Source organism: Podarcis tiliguerta (assembly GCF_965153285.1).
Source record: "Podarcis tiliguerta genome assembly, chromosome: 10".
Classification (NCBI taxonomy): domain Eukaryota; kingdom Metazoa; phylum Chordata; class Lepidosauria; order Squamata; family Lacertidae; genus Podarcis; species Podarcis tiliguerta.
This window is the reverse complement of record NC_139543.1, coordinates 26,545,106-26,560,044: the sequence shown is the minus strand read 5'-3', so window position 1 is coordinate 26,560,044 and position 14,939 is coordinate 26,545,106. Positions and strand designations below refer to the sequence as shown.

General features: G+C 46.4%; 1 protein-coding gene across 1 annotated transcript; it reads left to right on the top strand.

Moving 5' to 3' along the window:
* The first annotated feature begins 592 nt into the window (after nucleotides 1-592).
* DBX2 (developing brain homeobox 2) lies at nucleotides 593-13,650 on the top strand. Its single transcript, XM_083401098.1, has 4 exons — nucleotides 593-2,295; nucleotides 7,912-8,007; nucleotides 11,953-12,134; nucleotides 13,027-13,650. Exons 1-4 carry the CDS (start codon nucleotides 2,010-2,012, stop codon nucleotides 13,372-13,374), a joined length of 912 nt encoding a protein of 303 aa, XP_083257224.1. The 5' UTR covers nucleotides 593-2,009; the 3' UTR covers nucleotides 13,375-13,650.
* The last annotated feature ends 1,289 nt before the right edge of the window (nucleotides 13,651-14,939 follow it).

Here is a 14,939-nt window from a genome sequence, read left to right as displayed (position 1 = left end):
GCCTCTCAGCCTAATCTACCTCACAGGGTTGTTGTAGGGAATCGATGAGGAGGGGGCAAACCATGTACACCACATTGAACTCCTTGGAGAAAAGGGAGGATATAAAAGCAATAAATGCAACGCAATAAAATAAAAAAAGTTATTCCTTTCCCTCAACCCCTCCACAAATATTCCACAGATACAGGCTTTGGCTGTGACTTGCTTCTTTTTTAAAATCATATTTTCTAACACGTTATTTAATAACAAGCAAATGTATTAAAAACAAAACAAAACAGCACCTAGTTCTCTTACAAAAGCATGATTAGGAGATTATACGGTATCTTACTTTGGTACCAGAGCCCAAACCATAAAATACTTGCACTTTTAAGGAGCAGTGAGATGAAAAAATATATACCACACATATAGCTTTAAAAAAATAACTGCAACATCTCCTAAATAGTTTTCTCAGCAGAAGCGCTTTCAAAAAGTTTTACCTAGTGCAGCATAATGATAATTATGTCTGATATTTTCAGAGCAATTTAACAACTTTTGTCGTAACACAACCATGGTTAATGTTATCCTTCCCAATAGATCAGGTTTGATTTTTTGAATGCATTGGTGTTGGCAAATAGCGCAGAATGCGCAATAGTTGGCACAGATGCCAACGGCAATTCTAATCAGCTTCAAAACTGGGAGCCAGTGATGGCCCATATTGGATAAAGGTCTTGAAAGCCCTCTGAAGAACCTGGAAGACAGTCAGAATTTGGTTATCGCTTCCCCACAAGCAGACTCAATAAGGAGCTGAAGGAACTAATAAACAGATGGGGTTTGTTTTTGTTTTTGTTTTAATAACCATGGAACTGTCCCTTTAGAGATTTGCTAGAATTCTCCCCAATAAAAGGTATTGTTTTTTCTCAACACCTGTTTACATGTGATGACTCCATTGTGCATCCCACAATAAGCTTGGAGCATACACTTCCACTTCTGCGAGACACCCCAGCTCAGCCACAGGGCATTTGCCCCCCATCCCCGGGCTGTCCCACACTTCCCCCTCCCTAAATCCGGAGATCCCTTTGACAATCTGTCTGGGAGAGCTCCACCGATTTCATAGACAATCCGAATACAGGGAAGAGAAAGTGGGGGGGGGGGGCATTAGCAAACGGAAGGGGGCATTAAAGGAGCCCTAAAGGCATGGATATAGCCAAGGGGGAAGCAGCTGCACCCCCTAAATTAAGTAAGTAAATAGAAACACTTAACTAAAAGTAGAAATTGTAGAAAGATTTGGACAGGTTTTTCTGAGCGTAATTTAAAAAACAACTGTTGTTGAGCTATTTCGTTCTGAATCTGAGAATGATGACAGGTGGGTGCCCTGACTCTTGATAAAGGATAAATCCAGGCTACGCCCATGCCTATGGGGTTCACAATCCACATTAAGCCAAGGTGTGGCTGGGCCCAGAGTGGGGGAGAGCAATCAGTGAGTAGCCACAGCTCCCTTTCCCTCACCGGCTCAATTTGGGCAATATCTGGAAGGGGACACAGCCTCTCTGCCAGGGGTGAGCATTTGAGGGGCACGCATAAGGAACCGGGAAGCCCCTTCAGCGCCGGCCAAGAAGGGGGACCCGGCGATCCAATGGTTTCGAGGAGGCTCCATGCCCATCCAATGGCGGAGGGCGCCCCCGCCCAGCTCTTCGCCCCCATCCGCGCTTGCTTTGTCGCCCTTGTCCATCACTCCTTAAGTCTCCTGGACGTAATTAATGAGGCCAGACACACCTTCTCGTCCGCCGCGTCGGATCTCCGCAGAGCGCGAGAGGGACACGTCGATTGCGCACGAAAGGAGCACCCCTCTCTCGGACTCCCACCCCCCTCCAAAGACTAGAAAGTGGGTGCGTGGAATGGGGACACGCGCGGCACCCTCTACGGATCCCGTCTGAGGTGCCGGCAGGAGGCTGATCGTCGGGGAGGGGGGTGTTGTGTGTCAAGGCGTCGGATCCGGGCCAGGCTCCCCCTCCTGCCGCCTCCCGTCCCCGGCGATGCTTCCCGGCGCCCTGGCTTGGCCCTGCGGCAGCTCGGCTGGCCTGCTCAGCCTGCCCGCCCCGCCGGGCTTCGGTAACTTCGGCAAAAGTTTCCTGATCGAGAACTTGCTGCGGGCCGGCGGCGGGGTGGCTCCGCAGCAGGGCTCTGCCGACCTGCCCGCCGCGCCCGTCCCGCTCAAGCTGTGCCCGGCAGCCGCCGCCCAGATCAGCAGCCCCTGGCCCTTCCCCGCTCCGGGCGCCTCGACGGCGGACAGAGAAGGCAGCTTTGCGCCCGCAGCCACAGGTGAGCCAAGCCAGCAGGCAGCCAGGCAGGCAGGCTTCCCCGCTCCCCAACCTAAAGCGATCCCGGCTGCTCAGGATCCCCTTGCTCGATCTTGGGCTAGCTGCAGATCCACGCGCTTCCTCCTCCCTCCCTCATTTCGGGTTCTGCAGCTGGAAGCGGCGCGCGGTAGCGCAAAACCGGGACTCGAACTTTCGCGTCTTGCTGGCGCAGAATCCGGAGTCCCGCTTGCTCGCTCTCCGCGAAGTGCAAGAGGCTTTCCCGCTCTCGATCCCCGCCTCCCGCTCCGCGTCAGCTGCGCAAGAGCGAAAAGCCGCTCTCTGGATCCGAACCGGATCCGGTTCTCGACTTCGCACTTGTTACTTCTGCGGAAACCCGCCGCCTTCATCGTCTCTTTTTGCCCCCTTCCGTCTTAGAAGATCGATCGATTTCTGTTCTATTGGTTTCATAAAATTTATACACCGCTTGGTATATATATATATATATATCAGTGTCTTTCCTTGGGCTATTTAATCCAACGATTTCAGGTAGCTTCAATAAAATAACTATGCCAGTACCCATACCCCCTCCCCCAAATATATTTAAAAACTGAGTAATATTAGCGAACGTGAGTAAGTAATAGGGGGTGGTAGTTGTTCCATATGCGTTGGTGGTGAGCACTGGAGTTTAAATGTGTATTATGCGTAGTATTTGAGGGGTGATCTCTTTGGGATGCTATGCAACTTGGGAGCAGCAGGCCTGTCTGAGCCACCTGCTTTCCACCAGTAAGCAGCAACTTCCCTGTGGATCTACCAGTTTATGGACCCTTCCAGTTTCCCCTTGCTCTAGCTAGTACAGTGGTACCTAGGGTTACATACGCTTCACGTTACATACGCTTCAGGTTACAGACTCCGCTAACCCAGAAATAGTACCTCAGGTTAAGAACTTTGCTTCAGGATGAGAACAGAAATTGTGTGATGGCGGTGCTGCGGCAGCAGGAGGCCCCATTAGCTAAAATGGTACCTCAGGTTAAGAACAGTTTCAGGTTCAGAACGGACCTCCAGAATGAATTAAGTTCTTAACCCGAGGTACCACTGTATACAGGACTCTGGTTATTCATTCAGGATGAACGCATCCCTATGGAAGTGCTTGCACTAGGCATGTCACCCCAGTCAGGTGGTTTATGTTTCTTGGGACCGGACCAGGCATGATGCTTTGTCACCTAGATCACCCTAGCCATGGAGATGAGGGGGTTGCAGGGCTGTGCTATAAATCGCCATACCATCTGCTGCGGGGAAGGGCAGCACACCCTCCACCACTGCTGGGAGGTAGGTACGACGGGACCCTCTGCCACCAGTATAATGGCAACATAGAGGGCTTGGATGGCTTCACCTAGACCTGCAACTTTGCTGTGGAAGTTGTCCTCCACTGAAAGGAATCCAGTGGTAGCTCATTCCATGGCAGGCCACATTTCATAAACGTATTCAGAGGCCCAGGTTGAGAGCTGATATGTCAGGAAGCAGCAGTACAAACCTGTCTATCTGGGACAGTTCCAACGTAATTTCTTCTGCCTGTTCCTGGGCTTAACTTTTCAGAAGTGCCAACCAGAAAGACTTGGAGGCTGTTGTGGTGATAGATAACAACTGAATCCTTAGAATCCTTTGGTAGAGGCGCTTGGAGAACTGGTGTGTGTGTTTAAATAAGAGCAGACTCTCAAGCTTGCGAAAGCCGAAAGGCCCTGTCAGAAGCATCTGTGGAAATGCATGCTCTACTTCAAGTTTAGTCACTTGGAACTGCGAAATGGCTTTTGGCAGATCTGCTGTATAATAAATGTCATGGGACTTGCAGCCTGTCTTAGTTGTTGATTCTCATCTATTTCTGTTCTCAAGCCTGCAAGCAATTGGCTTCCATGAGAGTTCGGCTGCCAATTAGATGAGAGCAGAATGGGCTCTTTGTGGGTGCACTTTGGGGGAGCGGTTTTTTAAACATTGCCAAATCTTACCCTAGGTTTTCCACTGGGCATGGCATACTTTTCAATGGCCATGGACTTCTTTACTCAGTGCATCAGGAGTAGGAAACACAGTGCCCTCCAGGCTGTTGAATCCCCATCAACCCCAGCCAGCATGGGCAGTGGTCAGGAATCATGGGACTTCTAGTTCAGCAATATCTGGAGGCAAGTAGTGAAGAAAACAGGGAGGCCAACAGTAGATGGCGCCAGAGTCAACGACGGGTGGAGCCAACTACTTCTAGTTTTGTTAATACTCTCCCCACTCTTGAGTTTTACCAGGTAAGAGCTGAGACTAAGGAGGAGGACACAGATTGCCAGGGCCTAGACTCATTGTAAGTAAGAAGGCAGGCAGGCAGGGGCTGGATGAGACTGTGGTTGATTCAGATAGTGTCCCACTTGCTCCAATGGACCAGCCTCCAACATCTGGAGGGCCACAGGTTCTCCAACTCCTGCTTAAATGAGTTTAAATCCATCCATTCTAACCCTTCACCCCATGAAGGAGCTTCACTCCATAAAGAATTTCCACAACTCTCTCCACCCAAGAGATTAGGATCCAGGTCAAAAATTCCAGGTCTACTCCTTTGGAATCTGTATAGAGCAAGGCTGAGGGAACATGTGGCCATTTGGTGATAAGAGTCCAAGAATGCTTCTGAGGCTACAGGCTTCCCTCCATCTTAAAGCTAATGTGAGACGCATGAAGTCACGGAACGGCATTGCATCTGCACTAAAAGGAGTCAGGCATGAGGCTGAGCACACACGGGCAGGGGGCAAGGCCAGAAAGGGCTACATGGAAGTCTGCACTGCCATTTTGCCAGCCCTCCCTGCTTAAGGGATGTTTCATCTGCAAGGAGGAAGGTTTTGCCTGCAGAACAAATTGATGGAGAGTGACTTGCTCTTCTTCTTCTTTTAGCTCTACACTGATCCTATCGGAAGGGGAGTTTGAGACAAGGTGGCATCACATAGTGAAGTAGATTGGCCGCAGCATCAGTGCAGTGCATGTAGATCATGCTCAGAAGTATCATTATGAAAGGGGGAGGGGTCCTTAGGCTTGCCAATCAGATCTTAGGGCCTGGGTCAGGGAAAGGAACCACTCTGCGGATTGCTGGAAGTATGCACTAAGGGCCAGCTTTCAAAATTAGTCATGTGCCAAGCGTATTTTGTGACTGGGGATTGTCAGAATGTGAGCACTTTGAGAAGTCTTTTCGCCACTTCCCCTGCTGTAGCACAAGTCACTTTTGTAAAAAGGGCAATAAGTCCTCTTCCTTTTTTCTGCCCACAGGCTAGGTTCCAGGAACCATGTGGCGAATAGCTTTTCTATCCTATGCTCAATGCTCATCTGTGTGGGATATAATCCACTGGGAGCAGTCAAATACAACATTTCTTGTTTTCCTAGAATGGACATGCAAGGGGATGTTGGTCCAGCCAGTTGAAACTTCCTGTTCCTCCTGGGCTGGAGCATCCTTCCTTGCATGTGACTAGAGGTGGGTGTGACCTTACCTGTCCAGGTAATAAAAGGACGAGTCACGCAGCACTCTCTCTTTTTTTCACTTCCTTCTTCGTTGGACCAGCTTTTTAGCTAGGAGTGCTCTGCTAGCTCTCAGCTAGCAGAAGCACTGGGACTATTCCCCATATAGGGTAGATTCACATGTATATATTTGTAACTACATCTGCCTTCAGAAATCCAACTGTGAACTGATGTGAGTAAACTTCTTTTATTGACTTTAAATAAGATTGTGTATCTTTATTCTTTTAAGAGGGATTAAAGGGAATTTACCAGAAATGCACAATTCAATCTTAGACAGACTGAATTGTATAATAGTGAGAGGCTTACACAAGCCTGCAACCAGCTATCTGCTGTGCATGTAAGAAAGGGGAGTGTAACTCTGCTACGTGAAGGAACTTGCTAGCGCAAGTTAGGAAGGATATTAATAAACAATATATCCTCTCCTGCCACCCTGAACATTCCCACAGTCTGCACTTCCATTTGTCTCACAATTTCTAGAAACAGGTCTGAGAGGTTTTTCTTTCCCTGGGGAAACCTGCCATTTAGTGCTGAATTTAGTGCTGAATTGGGTTTTCTGCGGATTGACACTTGTCCTAGGGGCAGCAGTGGGATTAAATAAAATAATCTCATTCCCATACGTAGAAATCATGGGACGAATGCAAATGTGCTCAAGCCCTCAGTGTCCTGAGTCTTGACACTTGGGGTGGGTGGGAAAAGTATTGATTCAGGAAGTCCTCCTTCAACATCTAAAGGTGTGGTAGAAACAGGCAGGGGCAGCTTTGTTGTTAGGATTTCCAAAGGAGATCACAAGGTGGTTCCTGCTTGCTGATAATTCATGCTGGAGATCTCTTGCTGATAATGGCTAATAAAGTTATCTGCCCCGGTTTACCTTCACTATGTGCCCTAACTTTTTATTCCAGGAGCACTTGCCTGTGTTATTTCTTCTATGGAAGTTTAGCTTTAAACAACTGCTGGACTATTTATTTACTGCTGACACAGTCAGCCATAATTCCATTATGCTGATCATCACGTTGGTAACAGGCATCTTCCTGAGTGGCTTCTACATGCGTGGCCAAGGGAAGAGGACCAAAATGGAAACTCAAATCAGCACAACTCAGAGAAGTCACTCTTGGCAAATGTCTCGTCAGCTGCCTTCCCACACTGGAGCTCAAACTGCTTTTGAAATGTGGTGAATACAGTGGGGGAGGGTATTTGGAAGAGGCAAGGAAGCACCACTTGTGCTCCTGCAATCAATTCCAACAATTTGGTGCCTCATCCGAAAGCATCCTTATTTTGGGAGTCAGATGAAGGGAAACGCAGTGAGATTTCTGGGCTGGTGCCTGTGAAGCAGCTGAGCGGAGACCCCTTCAATCTGTCTGCAGCGAGCCATTAGCATGCAACGGCTTGGCGTGCAGGTAGGGCAATCGTCCAAGAAAGGGTTGCACTTCGCAGTGCCATGGAGAACATTTCCTGATCCACGTGGCAAGTCACACTGCACAAACGACTGGCATGCAAATAGCCCCTTTCATTGGCGCAAACTATTGTTTCTAGGCATTCTGTATTAGGGTTGAGATTTAAAATGCGCTCGGTGGGTATTCAAACAACCTGTGTGGGGTTGGATCAACACATTTGCTAACCCACAACGATGGCATTTTAGAGACACTAAAATTATACAGAGTAAATAGCACGGTGGCTTAAAACAGCCACTGCTTGGCTATTCTGTAGAATTAGTTTTCAAACTGGAGATAACGTCAGCCAATGCTTCTTAGAAGCATTAATGAGTCATGGAACTTAACCTAAGCAAGTGTACGATTGACCAAATAACTGCCAGCACATAAATGTGCATGGAGGGTTCAACTGGTTATATTTTTAAGCAATTAATGAGATGAAACAGATTTTGATGAAGTTTCTTGCACAAGGAGATGGCTTATCATTTCTCAGTGTTTGCATTTAGGCAGAAAAAAACGCGGCTCCCGTCACAGTGGATGCCTGACGGAATCCACTTTTTACCGAGAAAGCAATGGCGAAACGCTAATTGGCTTTAATAGATTTCTATTCTAGCATTATCTATACTTAAAAGTGTTGTGAATGCCAGCAACATTCATAGGACTCAACCCTGTGTTTGCAGCTCTTCTGAAGCCGTTTTTCTTGAGAGCCCCGCCAGTTTATTCGACGTGCTGCGGTGGGTCCTGTCAACACCCTGCGTCTCCCACTGCTTTTCCAAGTAAGTTTTTATGCTTCATCAGTAATGCTTGAGTTATTCTGTAAACCAAAGCAGCAGGATTTAATGTGCGCTGGGAAGAGGGGAGAAAAAAAACCTAATTGGTGTTGCAATGGCAAAGAGCTCATGCCTCTGTAAAAATCACAGCAATTCCATTCAGAAGGGTTCCAAAGATTTATCAGACTTCAGTACACTGAGTAATTGTGAGAGATTTTAAACCCCATTGAGAGAAAGTGCCAAGCAAGGGAGGCATCTGGCTTTCAGAGAATTGGGAAAAGATCCACAATTTGCTTTCAAGGCCTGAATCAATGGTCATTCGTAAATGGGAAATGCAAAAACAAAATGCCAGTCTTTTTTTTTATTGAAAAAAACAAACAAACAAGCCAAAACCTAACTCTTAGGAAACATAAGGATTCTGTTTTTGAAAAGAGACATCCTTTCCACATTTTAAACTTGGGGTATTATAACGCCAAAGATTTTTAAGTCCCACAGTTATCAGTGGAAGAGTTTTACATATGGATAAATCTCCTTATTAAAGTCGGTAGGACTTGAAAATGTATGCATGATACCTTTTTAAAAAGTTTTCTTTCCGTTTGGTCAAATATGAAAACACACAAACAGATGGGTATACAAAATCACAAATTACAGATCACAAAGGTAGCAGAGAAATTTAGAAGAAATATCGCACCAAATTAAAATCGTCATCATTACCATGACTGCTTGTACTGTTAGGATTCCTGAAATAGCATGTATCAGCAGATAATAGGGTGGAGGTGGAGTAAACGGTCATTTGCTCAGTATAAGAGTTTGTTTCACTCATTTGACTGAATCCCATCCCTATTTCAAAGCTATTCAGATTTTGCTGTTTTTGTTAAGCATTTCCAGTGCTTTAGATATGTGCTTCTAGGTAGGTAGTGTTTCTAGAGTTCCCTGTGAAAGGGGTTAATCATTAAACCACCTTGGGAATAGGTGGGCGAGGGAGGGGGGTCTCCTAAAACTCCAAGCACTTTAGAAAACTACAACTCCCAAAATTATTTGAGGAACACCATGACTATTTGAAGTGGTATCATAGCGCTTCAAATGTATGGTGTGAACATGGCCCATGGTTTTTCTGAAACTATTCCCACATGGTAACTGCAAAAAAACTTGATCGTACTATTCCGCCCCGCCCAAGTCTTTTATCTGAAGAGGTATTTTCTATGAGTTTAATTCATTTTATACCACTTTGATGACATAATTTTCAGGCTAGTCCAGTAGATTTAGATCCAACAAGATAAAAAGGTAAAGGACCCCTGGATGGTTAAGTTCAGTCAAAGGCGACTATGGGGTTGTGGCGCTCATCTCGCTTTCCGGACGAGGGAGCTGCCGTTTGTCCACAGGCAGCTTTCCGGGTCATGTGGCCAGCATGACTAAACCGCTTCTGGCACAACAGAACACCGTGACAGAAACCAGAGCACACGGAAGCGCTGTTTACCTTCCCGCTGCAGCAGTACCTATTTATCTGCTTGCACTGGTGCAGTTTTGAACTGCTAGGTTGGCAGAAGCTGAGACAGAGCAATGGGAGCTCACCCCATTGCGGGGATTCAAACCACCAACCTTCCGATCGGCAAGCCCAAGAGGCTCAGTGGTTTAGATGACAGTGCCACCTACGCTAGTCCAGTAGATTTAGGTAGGCTAGTACAGTAGATTTAGGTATGATCCCCTTTCTTGACACATCTGCTTAGGTTGCAGATGTTGGGAACCCAAAAGCTTCCATCCTCACAACAACAACAGAAATTATTGTTGATGGTAACTGGAATATCTGAAGGAAGCGAAATTGGGGTCAAATGCTCTCAAAAAGAATGAATATAGTGAAATAATAACATCAGAGCCCTCCTGGCTCTAGTCCAAAGGCCTATCAGGCAGGAATTTTTTTTCAACTGGAACTTGCCAGAACTCAGTTCCAGCACCTCCCAGGTGGGCACCACTGCCATTATAAGAGAACAAGGGAGGTGTTCATGGTGAGTTCCGGCCCCTCTTTTTCTAGAAAAATAGCACTGCTGTCAGTACTGGTCTGTTTCTTTGGCACTCCCTCCCGGATATGATCAGAAAGACCCTCTTCCTGTTGAACTTCAAGGTACTTGACAAAGACCTTTCCTTGTCATTTTAAAGTAAGTTATGCTTTGACTCTTTATGGGGCCGATGAGCTTTCTGTTTGTTTTGAACACTTCTCTGTTTTGATTGATGGATTGTTTTACTGATCGCTCTGTAAACTGCTTTGTCACCACCTATGGTGGAAAGCTGCCCTTGAATATTGAAAATAAATCAAATAAGCCAGATAAATCCAGTTCAACATCCCAATGCCTACGGGAAGACCCCAAGCAATAATCTAAATCCACGCTGGAAGATATGGCTGCTGGAAGGATCTCCTTGTGCTAGTGACAGATTTCTAGGAGGCGGCTGCCTAGGTGGTTGGGGGGGGGGGGCGATGGTAGAAGAGGCTTCTTTATGAATGTTTCAGGAGGCCAGTTGCTAAGTCGAATGATTCTTGACAAGTGAGGCAGTAAATGCTGCCAGTTTAATGAGCTGCAAGTTTCAGAGCCGCTCTTTAGGGAGCTGACACTTTCCCACAGAGCATTTTACATGGGCCCAGCTACCTCACAATGGGCAACAGCGCCGTGACCAATTGCCACTTTCACTTTACTCATCCACACGCGACCTCACCACCATTTTTCACTGTGCCGATGAACTTTAGGAACCATTTTGGGCTGAAAGGGCCGGGCCAGGGGTCACTTGCCCTTTTGTGTGGCCATAAAGCGGGGTTCTGTGCGCAGATCTTTTCTCCTGTCTCGCATTCCGCGAGGATTTCTGGACACCATTTAAAGCACTTGACTGAAAAATAAAGCAGTGAATGAAACTGACTTTTATAGACTCATTCTAGCTCATCTTCCCATATAACCCTGTCTACCTGAAAAGGGATTTAGTGAGCTGAGCCGAGCGCATACAGGCACCCACTGAATACACTGGGCCCATTATCAACTGCGGCAATTGTTTATTAACCAGGACTGATACACTACTATTTTGGAAGTGACCTATTAATTGTCCATTTAACTAGAGCGTATTGAATTGCAATGGAAAAAATGGAAACCATGACGAAAGCCTTTACTCGCTCCTTCAAGGTGGTCTCTGCCACAAAGGCAAATGAAGATTGTTCCACAGATTAAGGAGACATTTATCACCATATACTAGAATGCAAAGGAGAAGCTTTTCCCCCCAAAAGTATTTGGTACCATATTAGCGTTTGTGTCAACATGGTATTACATCCTTCAAGGGTGGAGTTCAGCTGCACAGGCCTGCAGGCTTGTTGCAGCTGATTTGTCCTGACAAAACCGTTGTGATCTATAGGTGAGCTTATTCTTCTGCCTACAGCAGATCGGGGGTGAGGGGTGGGAATCCGTAAAGTTCTTTATCACAATGAGGACATTGCTCAGAATGTAAGATCTGATTTAAACTTGTGGTTTTATTTTATTTTTTTGTAGTGGTTAGCTCTATACCTCCTGTTAAAACAGGTTAGATGTTCGGTTTGTCTGAACTAATCTGAACCAATCAGAGATTATAGGAATCTTGTGAGTTATCCAGAGTTTTCTAGAAGACTGTGGCCTAATTCAAATAACTTTACTTGGCCAGCATTCTGATCACGCACACTTAGGAAAGGGATGTAGAACACAAAGAACATCTGGGTTCAGTTGCTGTAGAATGAAATGTAATATTTAAGGACAGATATGTTGCATGGGCTTTATCTGCAGCAGGTTATTGTGCTGCAACAGCATCTCTGAAACATAGCAGTATGGAAACTCTTTGCAATTGGCCTGCCAAGTTATATGCAGGATTCCCACCCCACCCCGCTCAAAAATCTGTCTAATTGGATCAATGACACTAATATGCACTGCTCTGTTTTTCTTGCTGCAGGACAGGAAAGTGTTCTGCCTCTCCTAACCCAGGATTCCCGATCCCGGAGAGGCATTTTAAGAAGAGCAGTTTTTTCTGAAGATCAAAGAAAAGCTTTGGAAAAAATGTTCCAGAAGCAGAAATACATCAGCAAAACAGACAGGAAGAAACTGGCCCTCAATCTGGGTCTCAAAGAGTCACAGGTACAGAGAACTGGTACCTCGTCAGCTGTGTTCTGAACCTCTGCTCAGTGGTGAAGCTGCATGCTCCGCTACTGGGAGCGGAGAGCAGGCGGGGGCATAGCTGGCGCCCCTGGAGGCATGGTACGAGCCCGGGAGGTGTGGTGCACATCCTGGGGGCATGGCACGCCATCCGAGAGGGTGTAGCATGCCCCGAGGGGCATGGCACCTGGTGCGCACATGGGGGGGGGGTGCAGTGCGTATCCGGGGGGGGGGCACTGCGATGGCACCCTACCGGAATATTGGTGGCAGGGGGCGGTCCACTCCCTCCACACTCCCGTTCTTCTGCCAGTGCCTCTGCTCTGTTCCTTGTTTGAGCAGAAGTATAAGAGGGTTTTGTTAACCTCCTAAAGTGGAGTTCATCTTGGTACGTAAGGGTGGCTTTTGGTTAGGCTCAGAGAGGGGAATGAAAAACTTAAGGCCTTGGTCCAGTATATCTGAAGGAGCGTCTCCACCCCCTTCGTTCTATCTGGACATTGAGGCCCAGCGCCGAGGGCCTTCTGGCGGTTCCGTCACTGCGAGAAGCCAAGTTACAGGAACCAGGCAGAGGGCCTTCTCGGTAGTGGCATCTGCCCTGTGGAACGCCCTCCCATCAGATGTCAAAGAGAACAACTACCACCAGACTTTTAGAATACATCTGAAGGCAGCCCTCTTTAGGGAAGCTTTTAATGTTTGATGTATTACCATATTTTAATATTTTGTTGGAAGCCGCTCAGAGTGGCTGGGGAAGCCCAGCCAGATGGGCGGGGTATAAATAATAAATTCTTATATTATTATTATATTATTAAGGTGCATATGGTAGGTGGAATTATCTTAAGAAACCAACAATAATAGTGTCAAATTACCCCACCAACAGGTGAAAATCTGGTTTCAAAATCGAAGGATGAAATGGCGAAACTCCAAAGAAAAAGAAGTGCTGTCAAACAGGTGCCTGCCAGAGGAAGGTCTTCAAGAGACCTACCTTTCCAAATCTTTGAATTTTACCTCCTCGCCATGTCCTGTTTGGGAAATAGCTCAACAGCAGTCAGGTCCAAGATGGCAGAGCCTCCCGGAACATTCTGAGAGACAGAACAGCAGAAGCAGCTTGCAGATACCTACAAGAGCAAACTCATCTCCCGATACATTACATTTGTATCGAGAACAAGACAGCACAGAGAAGGACGTTGTATCATATGGGGTGGGGGGAACTGATGGAGCAAAATGATAACTGAGCCTTGATTGAGGATGATTCCTCCCCCAAGACTAACTGCATTTTATATGGACACTGAATTAGTTTCTATACTCCGCCATTTGCTAAAACAAAAATGTAACACATTGGCAAAAACTAATGCTATAAGAAAGATTCCCTAGTCAGTCTTCTTCCCTCATATGTGCCTTCTGGCCTTGAACAGTATTTGTAAGTGAAGTTGGAAGGAACTGATGGTAGGTGAACTTTAAAGGTTGAATGTGAAGTTCAGAATATATGATGGTACACACAACATGCAAATGGAGTGTTTGTGGTCATTCTCTCCAGACCAATTAATTCAACATTTCACAACACTAATGTCTTCTCTAAAGCTGGGATGCTGGGACCTGAGGCCTTCCTTCCATGTGTTGTTGGACTCAAGCTCCCATCAGCGCCTGTCAGCATGGCCAATGGTCAGGGATGAGGGGATCTGTAGTCCCAACATCATCAGGACAGCCACAGGTTCCCCATTCCTGTGGCAGAGGATCAAATCATTTATAAAGCAGGTGAAAAGGAAAGGTAAAGGACCCCTGGATGGTTAAGTCCAGTCAAAGGTGACTATAGGGTTGCAGTGCTCATCTCGCTTTTCAGGCAATGGGAACCGGCGTTTGTCCACAGACAGCTTTCTGGGTCATGTAGCCAGAATGACTAAACAGTTTCTGGTGCAACAGGACACTGTGACGGAAACCAGAGCATACAGAAATGCCGTTTACCTTCCCACTGCAGCGGTACCTAGTTATCTACTTGCACTGGCATGCTTTCGAACTGCTAGGTTGGCAGGAGCTGGGACAGAGCAACAGGAGCTTACCCCGCCGCAGGGATTCAAACTGCTGACCTGATTAGCAAGCCCAAGAGGTTTAGACCACAGAGTGGCATGAGGTATGGCCCTGGCATTCTCTGCATGTTGAAAAAGTCGGCCATGTTGTGGCTGCCTGTTTTAAGAATGCCTTACTGCTCTGCCATATGAGGAGCTCAATTTTATCAGTGCAATATGACCGTCTTAGAAGTAGAAGCCGCCATGTGACGAAGTATTCCATACCCCATACCTGCTCTAAAGGTTGTTAGGGAAGCGATAAAACCTATAGTGCATGATGATATCAGCTCATCGTCTTTACTTGTCATAGATAGTGTGGTAGATGTTGTGGGGCTAAGGTGAGAAATGGTGGTAGAATCTGAGTCCTGGCAGTAAACTCAGTCATGGCTAAAAAGATACCAGAGAGTCAAGCAATGGTAGGTGGGACAAAAAACAACAACAAAACCCCCCAAAGAACCTGAGAGCCTATTTATGCTACAATTTTATATCAGTTTTGTACCAATTTCCTGTCCTGTCTTCCCCAAAGAACCCTGGAAACTGTGGTTTGGTGGATACACAGAGAATTCTCTATAAAGAGATTCCTAACCCTTTAGATCAGAAGAATCTTTATTTGCATCAGCCACTAGCCATAGCAATAAAATAAAATGTACTGAAGATAGAGGCAAAAACATAACTATACAAAATACATTTTGGAGGTTTACCTAATCTTTTATAAAACCAGCTCCTTGGG